This window comes from Anopheles coluzzii, chromosome 2 (genome assembly GCF_943734685.1).
Source record: "Anopheles coluzzii chromosome 2, AcolN3, whole genome shotgun sequence".
In the NCBI taxonomy this organism is placed as follows: domain Eukaryota; kingdom Metazoa; phylum Arthropoda; class Insecta; order Diptera; family Culicidae; genus Anopheles; species Anopheles coluzzii.
Window position 1 is genome coordinate 57,589,489 of NC_064670.1, and position 18,984 is coordinate 57,608,472.

General features: G+C 37.8%; 1 protein-coding gene across 1 annotated transcript in view; it reads right to left on the bottom strand.

Moving 5' to 3' along the window:
• Positions 1 to 2,325: 2,325 nt before the first annotated feature.
• LOC120952597 (homeotic protein proboscipedia) overlaps positions 2,326 to 18,984 on the bottom strand; it is a 36,016-nt gene continuing 19,357 nt past the window's right edge. The window contains exons 2-6 of the mRNA XM_040372001.2: positions 5,745 to 5,902; positions 5,167 to 5,260; positions 4,994 to 5,098; positions 4,749 to 4,909; positions 2,326 to 4,663 (exon numbers count right to left, since the gene is read on the bottom strand). Coding sequence (XP_040227935.2) covers positions 3,332 to 4,663; positions 4,749 to 4,909; positions 4,994 to 5,098; positions 5,167 to 5,260; positions 5,745 to 5,902 — 1,850 coding nt within the window. The 3' untranslated portion in view covers positions 2,326 to 3,331. The remainder of the gene's footprint in view (positions 4,664 to 4,748; positions 4,910 to 4,993; positions 5,099 to 5,166; positions 5,261 to 5,744; positions 5,903 to 18,984) is intronic.

Here is an 18,984-nt window from a genome sequence, read left to right on the forward strand (position 1 = left end):
GCACCAGTTTAAGGGACTTTTAACAAGCCGATTAAAATCAACTGTGATGTGGCTTTTTCTTTGCTTTCTTCTCTGTCCTTCATTTAATAACGTTTGCAATCCTTATCACTGGAAGTATTTTTATACAACAAAGAAACACAAAATTTTCACAAAATAACGACGCGCAAAATGTTCCTTATTTTTACGCCAAATATTAAAGCAAGCGAATCTAAAACGAATTGGACGCCATCGTCATCCGATAGAAAAATGTCATACACACGCACAAACGAAAATTTGACGCGTTTATCATAGTTTATCAAGCACAAATCTGCAATTTTTGGTATTTCGAGAACTATTGGAGCAGAATATGGTTAAAATTTAAGAACAAATGTCTGTTCGGAAGCCCTTTAAAATTGACTGCGATGTGGCTTTTTCGTTGCTTTCTTTTCTATTCTCTGGGAAATAAGGTTTCCAATCCTTATGTTTACGTTTGTTGTTATTGTTGCGCCTTGACAGCTAGGGCTACGTTCATCCAGCATATTGTGTGCGTATTTTCACTGGGTGAAGCGTTAGCGTTGCGTTTGAATTGTCGATGTATTAGTGTTAGGTCCGTTAGGCTAAGAACAAAATTGTCAACCATTGTCGTTAAAGGATTCGGAATATACTGACGCGTACGCCAAACGGTCACCTTTAAACCCTGAGCAATTTTCACTGAACTTTAACATAAAATATCACAACGTAGGGCCGATCACGAACACCTTATTACTGGTCGTATAGTCTTTTTATACCAAAAAACACCTCATTTTCACAAAATAACGCCACACGAAATGTGGCTTCTTTTTCTTTTTCGAAATTTTTATGCAAATGAATTTTAAACAAATTAGACGCCATCATCATTCAACAGAAGAAGGTCATACGCACGCACAAACGAAATTTGAACACTTTCAACACTGTTTATCACGCACAAATCCACAATATTTGGTATTTTGTGCATCATTTGAACAGATCCAGTTTAAAAATTTAGAATAAATGTCACTTAGCTGGGTAAGGGCTACGGGAGAGAAGAATTCTTCCAATTAAGTTCACCCTTTCGTCTTAGTCCGAGACAAATCACGGATTTCATTGTTTCTCTAAATAATACTGTCGTTACAAAGACAACTTGAAGAACGCTTGTTTTATTAATAATAATTAAAAATATGAGTAGTTATTTCCAAAAAAGTTCCTACTGACCATCAGAGGCAATTTACACGAAATCACTAGGCAAATAGAGCAAAACTACGGGTTTCGAGTTACCAATATAGAATCAGTTTCACTATCTTAATGGGTCTAAGTTCAGGCCCAAAATCGTTTTGGATTCCTAGCGAATGCCAAGATGGTGAATTTGGTCACCCGTTTCCACTTACCTTCCGCTTAATCTTCATTTGAATGCTTAGAGCTGATACCCCAAATCAGCTACTGAATGGGTCATAGCATAAATTATGCATAATAAGTGGGAGCTTGGTGAAAAAGTTTAGGATCCACTGGTCTAGAGTGATATTGTTTGACATGTGTTCGTTTGACTCCGATAACAGGCATTTTTGTGTACAACAACATAATTGGGAGCTACTCGTTAAGAAAAACCCATCCTGAATTTGACAGTTATGCAATTGTGTTATCGGCGATTGTGTTATTAAATTGCACTGAGTGTGTCTAATAAACAGGGGGTTTCAAATCATTTTGCAATGTGTGCTGCATATTTTGTCGCTCACGATAAATATGTTGACACCGAATACGTTTTCCCAGGTTTAACAGGTTTGCCTATGTTTTTAGCACTGGTATACACATTTTTACACTTTTATTTACACAAAAACGGAAAGAGGTTGACTATAGCTTTACAATGATGTGTCATTTGACCCAGAACTCATTTTATTCTCTGAATAATAAACATTAGTCAAGTGCTATTTCGATTGATATTGCGATTGATGCGATGGATGATAGGGAAACCAACGTAATACATAAATTGGAGGTTGTTCGACGAAAGAAATCGCACGTTCGACGTAATCTGTCATACCACATATATATTTTTGACTGCACGATAAAATTTCATCCGATGAAGCACTGATACCAACCTTGGTAGTGAACTATTTTTTTTTATCAAGGTTTGTTTATAAAAATAGTCTTTCTGGAAACTGGATCATACCAGACAGAGAAATATAAGGAAGTATGTGTAAGGTAGCTGTTTGTACATATGAATATCGTTGCTTGAAAGTGCACGATAAAGATACAGGCAAATAGTAAGCAAATACGATGACAATTTCAATGTTTAATGTTAAATTTGAATGATAGTAGAATAACAACATAAAGTAATAAATAGTCAATGTTAATTTATTTAACATTTTGCTTTGCATGTACGATTTTAAGAATTACCTATAGCTGCCGGCTAGAATTTGTACATAGAACTTTTATGAATATACAGACATATATTTGCATTGTAACGATTAATATATTTTACTTTTTCCCCCTATCGTTGTAATGAAGGATTCATATTTTTATTATTTCTTAAGGTATTACTTGGTCTAAACTGTGTATGTATGGTCTTATAACAGCATCACTTTTTTCCATAGGTATAATATCAAAATCCGCGTGATCAAGAATGGCTTCTAGCCACATAGATTTTACAATACATGTGTACACGAAGGTTTTAGAATAAAAAGCTAAATATTTATTCATATAAAGGATGACACAAAAAATACTGTACAACAGATCGCCGTACTATCTGGATAAACTTTTAGCCAACATCAGCTGGATTAACCAGGGCAGATTAACTGGGTCTTTAAAATAGGTTTACTTACTAAAGTGGGTCAAATATTATTTATAATAATGTGGTATGTAACACATAAGACCTTTTATTGCCGTGTTTACTCTGTTTTAGATTATGTTAACTTCATTTAGCGAATGACTCAACCGTTTAAAATAAAATAAAAATTAATTTCCTCGTCGTTAAATGAATTACAAATCAGCATCGACAAGAACTACCAAAGACATTATTATTTTTACGACATTACGATACAAAAATTGTATTCCTAACTTATCAAAATCATAGGTGTACTGTGTCACAGCCTTTCCTATTTGTGAATAAAATAGATAAACTTAATAAGTACAATAACAAATATCGAGAACAATCAAAGCAGCAAATTGATGTATCAGTCGTATTTGAGCAACACCTGGAACCCCCGGTAAAGCACCAAGCATAATTGACGGGTTGCTGTACGTGGAAAAAGAAGAACTGTGAATATGACTCGGCAAATCAAGTGTATTTTCTAGCATAAAAGAACTAAAATCAGGAGACTATTGAAAACAATTAAATTAACAATTAGCTGAGTTGATAATATTCTGGAGCGAAATCATTCGCTAGATTGCTGAGAAAATTGAAATCAGACGAATTGGAATTGTCCATGCTAACCATAGCGGCTGCTTTTGATTGAGTTGTACTAGTGCTGCTACCTGGTGGACAGCCGTTGAACGAGCAATGCTCGCCTGTGGTAATATCGTGATGGTTTTCGATATGGGTTGTTGTCTTGGCTACAGTAGCGTTATTCACACCAGATACTCCGGTAAGGTTTGAATGCGTTTGCTGTTGATGAGGGAAAACTTGTAATTGCTGAATGCTGTGATGTTGAAAAGCGTGCTGGTGGTGGTGATTTTGCTGCGATTGGTGCTGTTGATGTTGATGTTGTTGTTCATAATATGCACTAGCTAGGTGGGACGATTGATGGAAGGCATAGGATTCACAGGATTCATTGCCTATTCCACCTGGTAGTGCAGCATCAATACCAGCGTACGGTGCATTGCCTTGATACTCCATGTTATTGTTAGAAGCTACAGTATTATGTTGAAAGGAACCCATGCTGTCGTAGTAGTGATTTTGTCCAACTAAACTCATCTTGGTATGTTCATAGTAGCCTGTCCCACCACCAAACTCGTGCTGTGGATCATAATCATTCGAATAGTAATGCTGTCCACTTGGAACATATTGGCCGGCGCCGTTATGGCCTGTATCGCAGCTGTTATAAAAAGGTTGATTCTGTGACTGGAACGTTGGATCATTTTGCATTTGTTGTTGGTGGTGCAACTTTTGGGAATTATCTTGTACTAAGGGCTTAGTGCTAAAACCCTTTAAACTCTGAGCGGGATTGTAATCTATTTTCTGTGCACCCTGGTAGCTATCATTGAGTATGTGTTGGGTATTGGTATAAATTGCTCCAGGGGGCACGACTGTTTTCTGATAATGCTGATATGATGGTTGATAGTGCAACCCACATTCCGTTTTACTAAAATATTCCTGTTGCTTATTATTGAAATAAATTCCTCCAGCAGAAGGTCCCGTAGTTGCAGGCGATCCTTCAATTTCATGGCCAATGACTGGTCCAGGTGGACATTTATGTTTTATGACTCCGTACGAATGATTGGGATGATTATAGTATAACTGAAGATTATTGTTGTTGTTACTGTTGTTATTGTTGCTATTTATATTGTTGGTCGGAGAAATGGCTGAAGAAGAAACTGGACTGTGCGGAATAGGTATTGCTGCTGATGGAGGACCAGATATCAGCCCATTATCTTTTGGGTAGCCAGAGTTATCGTAGCTTTTGAAAGAATTGCTATTACTAACTTTAGTTGAGCTAACCGATTCTTTCTTTATCGCCTGTCCGGTGAAGTGAAACGAAAAAAAGGAGATTCATCGTGTATTGTTCATCGGTATTGATTTTTCTCCATTTACAAATACTTACGTCAGATTTTTTCTTAACTTTGGCGTGTACATCATCCTCCTCATCGATGCTATCCGTGGAGGCTACACTTGAATCAGCACTGACTGCGTTGGTTCCGCCACTCGTGCTTCCACCACCACCAGTCGGAGTGCTTATATCGATGGTGGAATTCGGTGTCATAACTGGTAGAGTTTCAATTGGATGTTAAAGATAGATTCTCATCAATTTATGTGACTTGTTGTTCAATTTACCAGGTGACGACTTACCAGTGTTGGGAGTATTATTGTTCATGCCCCGTGAACTGGAGGTCGAATCTGGTATGTCGTCCGAGGGCAGCTCACATCCTTGACAAGATTTTTTTGAATTGGAATCTGAAACAATACCAATGAGTTGCTAGTGTGCATGATACCAGCCACGATAATCTGTACTTCATGCTCACCCTTGAGATCGTCCTTTCCAGATTCGTCATCATCAGTTTTGGAAAGTGTTTGTCGTTTGTGCTTCATTCGCCGATTTTGAAACCACACTTTGACCTTTGTTGAGAAAAAAACACAAAATAAAAACATAATGATCCAAATGAATTAATCGGTACGAATAACCCCACAGATCACAATAGTTGTTACTAGTTTAATTATACGTATAGAAATTGTGAAAGGAAATGACTAAATAGTTCGTTAACGCTTTCAAAACCACAGGAATTCTAAAACAAAATATGTCAATACACTAGTATTGTACAAGCAAAGTAAAAAAATCACATGTATTTTTATATTTTTAAATATATAAATATATAAAATAAATAAAATGAATTTTATAAATAAATTTACCACATTTTACATATATGTATTTTGATAATCTGTCATTAAAAAAATCAATATAAGTTTAGCAACCCGTAACCCGATTTGTTTTTTTACATGAGCAGAGCAGCATGTAGCAGAGAATATTTCACTTGGACAAGAAAGGGTTTACCTTATGCCTATTGAAATAATAATGATTCAATGACCTAGGTACAGTTTTTACCTGTCTTTCTGTTAAATCAAGACTAGCTGCTATTTCAATTCTCCGTGGCCGACAAAGATATTTGTTGAAGTGAAACTCTTTCTCGAGCTCAAGTAGTTGCGTGTTGGTGTACGCTGTGCGTAATCGTCGTGGCAAGCCATTTTCTGCAACAAACTCAGCTGAAATGAAAGGCACATACAAAAGGAATGCATTGAAATATTTTTTAAATTATTTGCAAAGACGTAATATAAGCGTGGCGTGGCAAGCCGGTCTCACGGTAAAGCCGTCAACTTGTACGACTTAACAACATGCCCGTCATGGGTTCAAGCCCCAAATAGACCGTGCCGCCATACGTAGGGCTGACTATTCTGCTGTGGGGGATAATCCAAAAGTCACTGAAAGCCAAGCCCACAAGTGGTACTGGCAGGCCTTGACCGACAACGGTTGTTGAGCCAAAAAGAAGAAGAATATAAGCGTGGCTATGTATATGACATTAATTTATTCGCCGTAGAGACTGTTATATGTGTACATGCCAGCTGTAGTTGATGAATTAACTCGTGAAAAACAAACTTTGAAACAGATAGGAAAGCGATCGTTAAAGGAAAGTACATTTATCTATTACCTATTTTCACGCACAATAGACGTCACAACATAGGAGCCGAAAAGGGTATACAGACGCGGGTATACTTGTGATGGCTATGTTGGGGTTACGGAAGCTGCTATTGTCAAACGATGGAAAGCGATAATTTATGATTCAATGGTAATTGAAATTTTATTGTAGTTTGATTACCCTGGGGCAATACGTGCCCGTAAGGGAAATGAAAAAAAAAAAATGTTGCAGCTATTGATGTTTATTGGTGGTCAGTAAAGCTGAATTGCCCATATCCGATGTCTCATTAAAGTAGATCTATTCATGAGCGCTCTTCAAATCGTGAGAGCTTTAACCAAAACCTGTTATGCCGCTATGGGAGAAGAACACCCAACTACTGGTGGTACGCCTCTTAAACCCGATCTTGAATATCTATTTCGGCTTTTGGAGTAAAATTAATACATTATCGACCTTTTTTTAAATGATATACACGGTATCAAGGAATGTGTAGGAAAGAGGTCAAGCAATGTAGAACGATTTGACAAGTAGCCAAAAGTTTGTTACAGCAGGTGGACATCTGAAAGCCCTTTTCGATTCAAATTCTAATTATGATTTCAATGATGAATTGGGCTGGTAAATGCAAGAAATTTATTAATTCTTTCATAAATTTTACAGAAAAAGTATGCCTTTAGTAAATCTATATGTTTGAGGGTTTGATGAGTTTTCCAGGGCTTTCTGGGGACTGTCAAAAGGTATCTAAAGGTAACTAATTTGGCTAATACTTTACATCGTTTCTACTAGTGATGAGAATAGTTCCAAAAATTGAGGAACGGAATGAACCTGTCAATCTGGAGAAAAAGAACCGAACGCGGAACGCAGGTCAAAGATGACCTGCCATGGTTACGCTTTTTTCAGTTGCTCACTTTGTATATGGATAACTTGAAAGTATTCATTCAATATTATGTAATATATTTTTGTGTTTATTTTTGTGCAGTAATCACACAGTTTCAATTAAAATAAAGCTGAATACTTGTATATTGAATGTGTAAAACTATTCTTCTACTAAAAGAAAAACGCTTAACTTAAGTAACCCGCTATACAGTTCCTTTTTTACTAAAAGGTTAAGGCATTTTGTTGTTTTTGTTTTTGTTTTTAACAAAATTGATCATTTTTCCCTTTTCATACTTCTATATAAAGAAGTAAATCAGAAATTTGTTGCAACGCATATTAAATATTGATGCAAATCAAAGTTCAAGCTGCTTTTTTAAAAATGGTATGGATTAAATTACACTACACTGATTGAATTGATATTTCTTAATAGAAGCAGATAGCACCGAATAACATCGGATTATATAAAAAAAGACTGTTAAGTTGTTTTCGTAGGATTGACATTATACTGTACGGTGGACTACCGGTATAGTGTCCGGTAGTGCACTTTAATTGTCCATAAGAATAGCGCTATTTCACGGGACGATAAACGGCATTAAAGAAATTATTGCGGAAGGCTAAACGTGTCGTGCACCCTAAATATTTAGTTGCACAAAGAAGATCTCAGGAAAAAAATTAAACGAGTGCATTGGAGATGCATTTGCAACGAAGCAGCTTAGCATCAAACACATAGCAATTCAGTGACTACCACAATCCAGTCCAAATAACGCACCTATACTGATAACATCCATATGACAGAAGAGAAACATTTAATTCATTGCGCTTACCGCTAGTGCAGGATTGTCTCTTTAAATTTTGGCGATTAGCTTCCCACCAATCACAAATCTCTATCCTTTTCTGACCTCATGGCTCAGGTGTTGTACCGTTATCTCTTTGACTGAGAGAGTAGCTTGCGCTGTTACCACTCACATAGACAGAATGTGTGTGTGTGTTCATACTAGAAAGAAGCAAAAGAGAAGAGAACGCCGTTCTTTACCGGAACGAAAAGAACGCTGAGAGAAACAGGATCAGATTTCACTTGCTTCCTTTGTATGTACCAAATCGGCCCATCGTATGAAAGAGAGCAGATCATCGAGCGTTCCAGACCGGATCGAAAAGAGCGCTGAGAGAAACAGGTTTAAATTGAGCCTGGATGATTTGTTTACAGCAACTCGGCTCATCAATACAAAGAGAGTAGAATGTCGTGCGTTCTAGTCCGGATCGCAATAAGCACTGAGAGCAACCGGCCCAGCACGGATCACAAAGAACGCTGAGAGCAACCGGTTCAGATCGAATCGATAAGATCGTTGATAACAGCCGGTTCAGGTCGGATCGCAAAGAACGGTGGGAGCAACAGGTTCAGTTTGAACCTGCTTGGGTTAAAAGTAAGGATCGCGGTCCGGATGCTTGCAGGCTGGAACGGATCGCACCTGGCAGGTTCGGAACGCAACGCGCATTACTAGCTCCTACACAGTCCTTGCTACAAACTAAAAACGGAAAGGGCCCCAATAATGGTAAAGGAGCCTATGATGGCGCTATGTAACCCGAGGCGTTATAAAAATCTTTATGAACATCGTCACCACCGGCCAGTTTACGTCTATGTAGAAAAGCCAGAAGTTAGTCCTGATACCTAAGCTACGTAAGCCTCCGGGCCACCCGTCAGTCTTGAGGCTTTTGGAAGTCTTAGATACTTTGGCCAAAGTACAATAGATAGTGATTTTGGACCATCTGAAAAAATACACGGATGGACCCCACGGCCGGCCTGAACGTCAGTTTTGCTTCCGGAAGAAGCGGTACTGGCGGTACTGGAGAAAGATGAGGTGACATTTCGACAAAAGCGATGCGTAGCTCGATACTGTACGCTCATCACAATTGAAGAGAAGAATGCCTTAGGACAGCACTAGTTGGGATGCGATTGCGGCAGCGGCTGAACTTCCTTCAAAAAGTTCAAAAACTTCAAAAGAGTGAAGTAGCTCGTTAAACAGGAGGTGGACCTAATTGCTGATCCCAGATGTTGAAGCATGGCTAGGAAAAAAACATGGTGATGGGAACTTCTTTGTCACCGCGATTCTCTCTGGATGTGGTTATTTTAGAAGCTTTTTGCATAGGTTTCTACGTTGCTATTTTCCTCAGTGTCCAGTATGCAAGGATGGAGATGAGACCACGTCATGTTCCACTGTCTTCGATTTGCTGAAGCACGCCTGCATTTTAACGAGAGATGCGGGTTATAGGTCTGTTGTTCTAGTCTGATACAGATGATGCTGCCGTTTAACCAGTTCATGGGAAGCTGCGACAACCACAATGTGTCTGATCTTGACCGAGCTGTACCAGCAATGGAAAGACGACTAGCGGCTCGGCGAAGTTTAACTTCGCCGTGAGTGTTACTGAGTGTAAACGTTGAGTGCGCGTAATAAAGAGTGACAACTAGTGCCTTGTATTCCGCGTCGTCATCGTAACCCGTTATGTGTTTATGATACCTGTCAATCTGTTCCGCAAACTTTGGTTCATCGTGAAGATATGAGGATGTAATGCTAATGCTTTCACTGGGTTTCACAGTCCAATAAACATCTGTTAACATGTTTAATACAATGGCCGATTTGTAAAACACAATGGTCTACGCCTTGTAAATACGTCAACCTGCTTTTTGTACACTGTCGACATGATTTAAATTGTCAACTTCGATTGAAAAAACGTCAAATGTGGCACGGTTTCTTTGAGCTACCGGTTTAGCAAAGATTGTAGAGAACGCTGAGTGTAGTCGGTTCATAACGGATCGAAAAGAATCCTGAGAGTAGCCAGTTCAGATCTCAGAGAACGACTAAAAATTCAAACCGTGAGGTGTATTTCATTACCCATTTCTACTGTAGTGTTTTAAAGAAAGGTGTTACGAAATAAACCGTACGTTTTGAAAGCAACATTTGGTTTTTTTATTTTTAGTATATTTCAAAAACAAGTTTTTGTTAAAGAGAAAGGATCTATCAAAAGGTATCCATCTTTAAGGGGTCGAATGTTAAAATCATTAATTCCCTCAAGAAGGGATTCTAACTATGGCCAATTTCATCAGCTGCGGTTTGTTTCTTTTTTACCCTTTAGTCGCAATTATACATATTGCGAATACGAATCGTAGCGCTACACAGGTACTGAATCACGCGATACGCAAACGGAATCAATGTCAGAAACAGAATATGCTCGGAATCTGTTCCAGCACTGGTATGAGTTCAGTTAAAGTACTAAAATGGGTTTTAGGACTAGTATAAGATAAGTTTCAGCGTCGGTATGGTGCTAGAATCAATTCCAAAACCGAGATAGAACCAGAATGAGTTGCAAGGCCGATATGGTGTCACCAGAGACGGATTTATCCATCCCGGGCCCTAAGCGATTTACATAATTTGAATATATTTAGGTTGTCGATCATCCGTGTTGTCTGTAATGATTTTTCAAAACTATGAAATAAAAAAAAACAAAACTATAATCATACATTATTCATTGTTTGGTGTAAGAAAATTTTCCTTAAAAGACTTGCATGCATTCATTCATCTTTCTAAGCAAAGAGTCGTTTATATGGAGATGAATCAAACAAAGAAAAGATAAACTGTCAAAAACAATTAATTTGTTGTCCATCATGTGAGAGGTGTAAGCCACTGCTCATAGTTTGTATGATTTCCTGTAGATACAAACCGAAAAGCCGGAATTCCAAGTATCCCACAATGATTATTCTGCACTTGTGCATTTGTAAACTTGTACTTGCCATCGAGACCATTGACGTAGTTCTTATAAAATAAATTGAAAGTATGCCCAGTTTGTCCAGGTCTTTAAAACTTATCTTCAAAGTTTGATACACCTTTTGATTGCTATAGACGTTATCAACAAATTTCACACACTTACTTGTAAGAATGTAACTTACTTTGAATTAGATATAATTTTCTGTTCGTATGTGCAAAACTAATCACCTTAAAAGCGAAAATTTCAAGGTTTAGGTAGAGCCCCCTTTTAGGCTGGAGCCCCTCGCGGCCGCTCAGTCCACTTATAGGAAAATCCGCCTTTGGGTGTCAGAAACAGTTCCAGCGCCTGTGTAGGTTTAAAACCATCTCTAACACCTGGATTCAGATTCAGTATCAGCTGGGGTTTTGTAAAAGATCCTGGAACTAGTTTGTCTTGATGTATCTCTTGGATTTAAGAGGCTGCATTGTCTTGAAAACTCCGTTGCGCGCATCGTAAAGTTATTAGATACGTATAGCCTATTAACCGGGTCAAATCTTAAATCAAATGTTTTATCTTCTTCTCCTGTATAAAAATTCTAATAACGACTAACGGTGTGTTACTTGCAGGACTTCTTGCACCGATTCGCTTGAAAAGCATCGCCTGTTGCAGCAAATTATGAAACAGTAGAGCAAATCTTATAACCAAACTACTTTGATTGATTAAACATATTCTTGCACGCGTGATTTCACTTGCACACTTTCTTCCGCGCTCTTCTTGTCTATTGCCTTCTTTTTTTACTTCGCAGGTACGTTCTTGCGTAATATGTATTTTGTTTGTCACTCTATATCTCATTTATTCGTCTCTTTGTATTTTTGAATATTTACTCGGTTTTTTTTAGCAGTGCAATGAAAATATTAGTTTTTTTGTCTAATTGTTAGAGTGACAGTAATTATCTATGAAGAGCACAAAAACTATCCTTATTATAAATCCGGTTATGTTCCAATTTTTTTTATTAAGGATTGAAACATAAAAGAAAAATTTTATCAGTAGTTTTCGGTAGTAATTTCAATGTGTATTACCAGTAAGTCCAATTTCATCGCATCTCATGAAGTACAGACATGGGCCTTGGTTGTCAGTGTTGAGCTTCTGGTTCTGGTCACTAGTGATTTCCATATTTCATATGAAGTTTACTGCATTAAATCATTAGGGAAATGATTTTATGACTTTTTGGTCAGTATTATGAGAAAACCTGTGAATCGGTTGGCATATCGGAATAGAGATAAATCGGTATTTCTGGTCATCGAGTTAGTCACTAAAGGTGGAACATGCATCTGCCAGAGTAGGCAATTTAAACGGAATAAAGAAAGCAAAATGTTTCAGATTTTAAAGGGAGAGTATGGGGGTACATGAAAGTAGATATGTTTCATAAAACCTTGTACCAGTAACAAGAACTGGAAATAAACCAAAAAGTGTAACCGGAATTACGAACCACAGAAACGATCATACCTGGCCAACAAAATGGTCAGGAAAATGGAAATAAGGATACGTTTTTGATAGAATCTGAGTTCAAGATAACAGGTTATCTCATGCTATGAATAAAACTGTACAAATATTTGGTAATAAAATACTAAATAGATACATAACCGGACCAGGCACTGTGTAACCTATTGTAGAGGACTTGGAATTAATAAACAGGAACACTTAAACAATATGAGTAAATTCTGTTTACGAAAATCAAACATAAAAAGGTTTGGTTTTTCATATGCCTTTACACGTCTGGCAATTCTGATTTTTTTCTCAGCAAGGCATGAGATATTTGTGAATTTTTCAAAACCCAGGGTTTCCATCAAAGTGTATGAAGACCAGGTGGTCTCATCCCATACAAATTGACAACTAATTTCGGAAACAAAAAAAGCCCATTTGGCAGAATGGGTGTAATGAATTTCCATAGGAACGCAGATTTCAGTGCAAATAACGAAGATTCCAAGATTGGGGCCCTTTCCGTTTTAAGTTCGAAGGCTAACATTTCAGCCTGTCAGCTGTTTGCATTGTATGGTAGTTTTCGAGCAGCTATCTTACTTACTTACTTATCCGGCGCTACAACCGCTTTGCGGTCTTGGCCTGCCTCAGGAGTGTCCGAAACCGCTCACGGTCTCGCGCCTTCGTCTGCCAGTCCGTTATCCCGGCCTTAATGCCGGATGCCTCCACGTCATCTTGCCACCTCAATTTGGGCGTACCACGCCTCCTCTGTCCTTGTGGACGGCCTAAAAAGACTTTACGGGCTGGGTCGTCCGTTTCCATGCGTACAACATGGCCAGCCCACCGTAGCCTGGCGAGCTTAATACGCTGTACGACAGTGAGGTCGCCGTACATCTCGTATAGCTCGTCATTATATCGGCTCCTCCATTGTCCTTCCACACATACGGGGCCAAGTATCCTTCTGAGCATCTTCCTCTCGAACGCGGCTAAGAGGGCTTCGTCAGATTTGGACAGTGTCCATGTCTCAGAGGCGTATGTGAGTACTGGTACTATATAGGTACTATATAGTCCCAGCTTCGTCCGTCGCGACAGGTTCTTTGAGGTGAACCTGTCACCTGGCAACTCAGCTTCCATGCTATTGTCGTTGCTGACCTTTGACCCCAGATAGGTGAATTCTGGGACGACTTCAAAAGTGCGTTCACCTATCTGTACATCACGCCTACGTAGATTCGGATTATTTATTGGTAGGTCCGCTGCTGTTAAGCAGCTATCTAATTGAGTATAATATACAGGTAGGCTTATCCCAAGGTGTATGAATTTAGAAGGCTGATTTTTATCGCTTCTGCTTCTGAATGAAGATTTTAAGAGTGTTTTGAGTATTCATCAAGCCTCCAGAAAGCTTGTTTGAGAAAAAGTTTTCACCCGTTCTGCCAGAATAATCTAGACTGAAAATTGCATACTATTTTTATGAGTGGTTTTGTATGGATTGTTTACATGATTTCAGCCTCCAACTGTCAAACTCCATACAAAAAACTAACTAGAATCGTGAAGGCCCCCATTGTTTGTGTATTCGGCAAGTCGCTAGAAAGCTTGTTTGGGGAAAAGTTTTCACCCATTCAAAAGTGACGTTCAAATTTTGTCATAAAAAACAGTCTTTGAGACCACCTGGTACAACTTTGGTTCAACTTAATAGCATGCCAACTAAAAAGCGAATTCTGACTGTAGTTTTACAAAAAGGTTATCATTTTCGATCGTCTCACTATAGAGCGTTACTTTTTCACTCTATAGTGAGACGATTTTGGTTCGTGAGTTGTTGTTATGTTTGGATAACTTGGATTATTTTTGTATCTTTGGTCCTGTTGGTATTCTTGCACTCTCAGTCACGTAGTCACGCCATAGCGATTCATCCATGTAACCAACGGACGAAAATGAAAACCTTGTAATGCGTGCTAGAAAAGCAGTGATTTTCAAACTGATAAAGACAATAGAAATTATGAATTAGTATTTAGTGGCAGCATGTGGATTGACGTGATAATGTGAAGATTATGGATTTAGATAAGCTTGAATATAAGAATGAAAAAGAGGAAGCGTGCCGATCAACATGTGTTTACTGTGGACCCAAACCGCAAATGAACTGCATATAAAAATTTAGAATAAAACCGCAACAGAGCCAAAAGTGAAATATTTTGAGAAATACGAGGAAACGAACAGGATAAAATATATGTCCGTTTTGGCTTTCTACCCGGTTAAGGATACTGGATCATACCTGGTAATGTATACACTTTTCTGTGCATACTTGAGCTAGTATATTCGGATTTCTGTTGCGAGCCCTGTATTCAGGACATTTCAACTAGTTGTCTCAAATGCACGTTTTACATTCAAGAAGGGCAACAGCGGTCACACGGGCCAAAATTTTAATTAAAATAGTAGCACCGGCCGCAATTTAGTTTTTATATGATATTAAATTTTACAAGAATAGGACAATAGAAAATAATGACAAATTGCAAAACATTTTTACAAAAATAGAATATAATGAATCGGATAAAAATGGCAACTACTGACAATGACCAACTAGGTGTGTTTATTCATTACAGTTCCATTACATCCATTACAGAAAATGTTATGTTGATATTGGTGTTATTTTGATCATTCAAATTTTTGGGCTGATATTGATTATGAACAGCAACAACCTATCAAAAGTAACACGCGTTTGTGCTGACATCTGATCACAGTTCACCTGGTACTCAATCTGGTACGTTTCCAAAACAATATGCCAAAAGGTACCTGAGATTGCGTTTGGAATTTCTGTTGATAGAGTGATTTTGTTTAATTATCGAAATATTACTTTTTACAGAAATTGAATATTTGGGAACCAAATACCCTGTGTGATGTCTTAAAAAAATAAATAATAAAAATGGTCCGAAACCACCTACAGTCAGTCCAAAAAGTATTCGTCTAGCTGAATATTTTGCAGAAAAAGGCGAATTATGGTCGCAATAGGCATGGGGTGTTAAAAGTAATGAGGTGTGATAAAGAGACTATCTATACACAAGTACTGCTAAACATAAGCATTAAAATAGTGTGTTATTGCACTAAAATATTTAAAACACTAAAAAAGGCGTCTGAATGTCGCGCAAAAAGTATTCGTCTATCAGGTTTTTGCCGTAATATGCGTTAGACAACAAAGGTGATGGAATAAAAAAATTTCCTGAAAAATGTCTTATTGCATTTATGACTATTATTGACAACTTGACCAACGCCATAACTCATTTGAACCTCAAAAAGGGCATATTTTGACCCACTCATCCTACAAGACTTGTTCCAATTATTCTCTGGTAGAAAGATTGCATTTCCTGGTCACGTGGGCAAGTTCCATTGACAAATTGGCAACTTATATCATATTTAGAGTCTACTAAATCATTTTCATTAGTTTGGTTTCAGCTGGTTTAGTGTTTTGGGCAAATGACTATGCTCTGTATGTTCTCCAGCTCGATTGATCTTGAAACATGTGGTAGTTCTTAAGTAAAATTTCTCAGAACTGGGACTCAAAGTAGTTAAAAACTGCAAGAATATGTCTTTTCCCATAAATTTGAATCATTTTTCTAGTTCACCTTTCCTTACTGAGCCCTAGTATCATGACACCATGGAGCCACCGTTACACGAAATTTTGATGCTGTATTTTAGTAGACTGGCTTCGCTACAATAGACGGTGGCCGAATGACCTTGGCGATTTAAACATGTTATAATATGTTAGTAGAGCCTAATTTGAAATAAATTCTTGAATTATTTGATGCATCTTAACAGATTTAGCCACTTTCTGTGTTTGGTATTATTCAAACAAAACATGTTTGTAACAACTCACTCATTCAAGCTATTACATGACCAGCTACGATGAAATGCAGCATGACCCATCAACCAAATGTAACCCGTCTCTTTTCCTTATCTTATTGGCCATCATAAAATTCACGGATTCCTTGGTAATATTTGATTTTTTGGACATTAATCCGCTTCTTTCGTTAGATTAACCGTCAAGGATGGCTGCTCACATGGCAGTTTGTCACACAATTAGTGTCAGAAAAATTGCCAAACTCTGATAAAATCAAGGAATGAGGCCTCCCACACATTTTGTAACCTTCAAAAATGGGTAGGATAGGTTACACATAAGTTAAAGATATGATTTTCGCTATCATGCTCCAATCATTTAACTCCCCCGCCTTTAGTGCCTGTCTGACCGCCTGAAGTGCAATTGAAACAACAGAAATGCATTAATTTAGAAAGAAGTCACCAGCAGATTGATAACAATACATTTAATTCACGCCTACGTAGTGTTTGTCCAGCTTAAATAATTAAAAAGCTAGATGGACGAATACTTTTTGCGCGCCCATCAAACGACTTTTTTTTAGTTTTTTATGTATTTTTGTTGCTATTGCAATATTAAAATGCTTGTTTTTAGCAAAACGTGTGTATTACCGGTTCCTTTATCAAACCTCATCATTACTTTTATCGCCCCGTATGTATTACGGCCATTATTTGCCTTTTTCTTCAAAATATCCAGCTAGACGAATACTTTTTGGACTGACTGTACAGGATGTGTCAGTCGATTTCAGACATTGGAGACCTTCACGATTCTATTCAGTTTCTTGTATGGAGTTTGACAGTTGGAAGCTGAAACCATGTAAACACTCCATATAAAACCACTCATAAAACTAGTATACAATTTTCAGTCTAGATTATTCTAGCCTCAAAGCTAGAATTGAATTCGCGTACCTGCTCGAAAAATCAAAACAATGTGGTGTTTATATTTATCCCAAGGTGCATTAAAGAGATCTGGTGATGGAATGCAGAATCAAAGTGTATGTAGTGCAGGTCTCATAGCATGTTTTTTGTAACCAAATTTGAACATCACTTTTTGAGAGGATGGATGAAAACTTTTGTTTAAACAAGCTTTCTGGAGGCTTGACGAATACTCAAAACACTCTTAAAATTTTTTATTCCGAAACAGAGGCGATAAATATCTGCCTTCTAAATTCATACACCTTGGGATAAACCCACCTTTATACTTTACTCACTTAGATAGCTGCTCGAAAACTGCTATACAATGCAAACAGCTGACAAGCTGAAATTTTAGCCTACCAACTTAAAACGGAAAGGGCCTCATTTACAGTTTTGTATGGAATTGAAGGTAAAATACCATTTTGTTCTTTAAGAAACAAAAAGAAAAACTTGAGCTTTTCGATAACAAATACCTCTATTTTAAAAAAAAAAAACCCCTGGTATCCATACAATTGACAGCGATTGCGAGGGTTCGCACGCCATACAAGTTCACAGTCCCAGAGCCCTTCCATTAAAGAGCTTGCGAGCCTAGGCAATTTTTTCGCCCCTAGTTTTAGCAGTTATAATTAAAGCACTTCGAGACCAGGTTAAACAGTGCGATTTTTAGCATACAAAACACCTGATTTTTGACATTTTATTATGAAAAATCCACAAACTATGAAATAGCGGTCTTTTCGACTAAAAACACCGAAAGAAATGAATTTATGAATAAAAATTAATATTATTTAAATACTTAAGATTTCGAGCAGATGATACCACTTGCAACCCTCGCAATGTTTGACGGGATTTCATTTTACAACAATCCTCAAAATTAGAAATAGTGATCGTTTTGACGAAAAACACCGCAAAAAAAATATTAATAAAAAATGAAGATTATTTCAAATACCTTAAGGCCGGGCTACATTGATCGTACTCGCAAGTGTAATTTCGATTTTCACTAGCGCACCTGGCGGCGGCTGACCGAAGCATTTTGCCAAACAATTTGGAACCGCTCCAGAAAATAGGTTATTTTTCCATGTTTTTTACCTTAACTGGACTGGAAAAGCTTTGTAATTGATAGGTGAATATGTTGTGCAAGTATTTCAGCCGTTTTCGCATCAAAAAACGGTGAAAAAACAACTTAAATTTGAGATCCGGCACGACCATTCCCTTGATGACAAAAAAAAGCTTCCACCAGCCGCCGCCAGATGCGCTAGTGAATATCGAAATTACACTCAGGAGTACGATCAATGTAGCCCGGCCTTAAGATTTCACGCAGATTATACTAGTCACAAACCTTGCAATGTTTAACGGGTTGGCGGGACTACACAATGTGTAGTCCCTCGCAATGTGTAGTATTCTGGTAAAATAAATGAATAGTAATTATATTTGATGGCATTTTAAACATCTGTCTCAGCAATCCTTCCCGCAATCCTCGAAATGCGGTAAAGTGATCCCGATTCTCAAGCTCGGTGAGGATCCCACACAACCATCCAGATATCATCCGATCAGTCTGCTGAACTCTTCAGGTAACATGTTTAAAATGATGATCTTATGGAGACTGCGTGCTATTGTCAAAGAGTCTCAAATTTCAAATCTCAAATAGTCATTAACAACTCACCAAATAATTTACCAAAAAACGCTATATTAGAGAACGAACGGATCTAAATATCCACTGCAATTGTGATGTTAGATGTAGAAAAGGTGTTCGACAACGTGTGGCATGATGAGCTCGTTCACAAACTCCTTCAG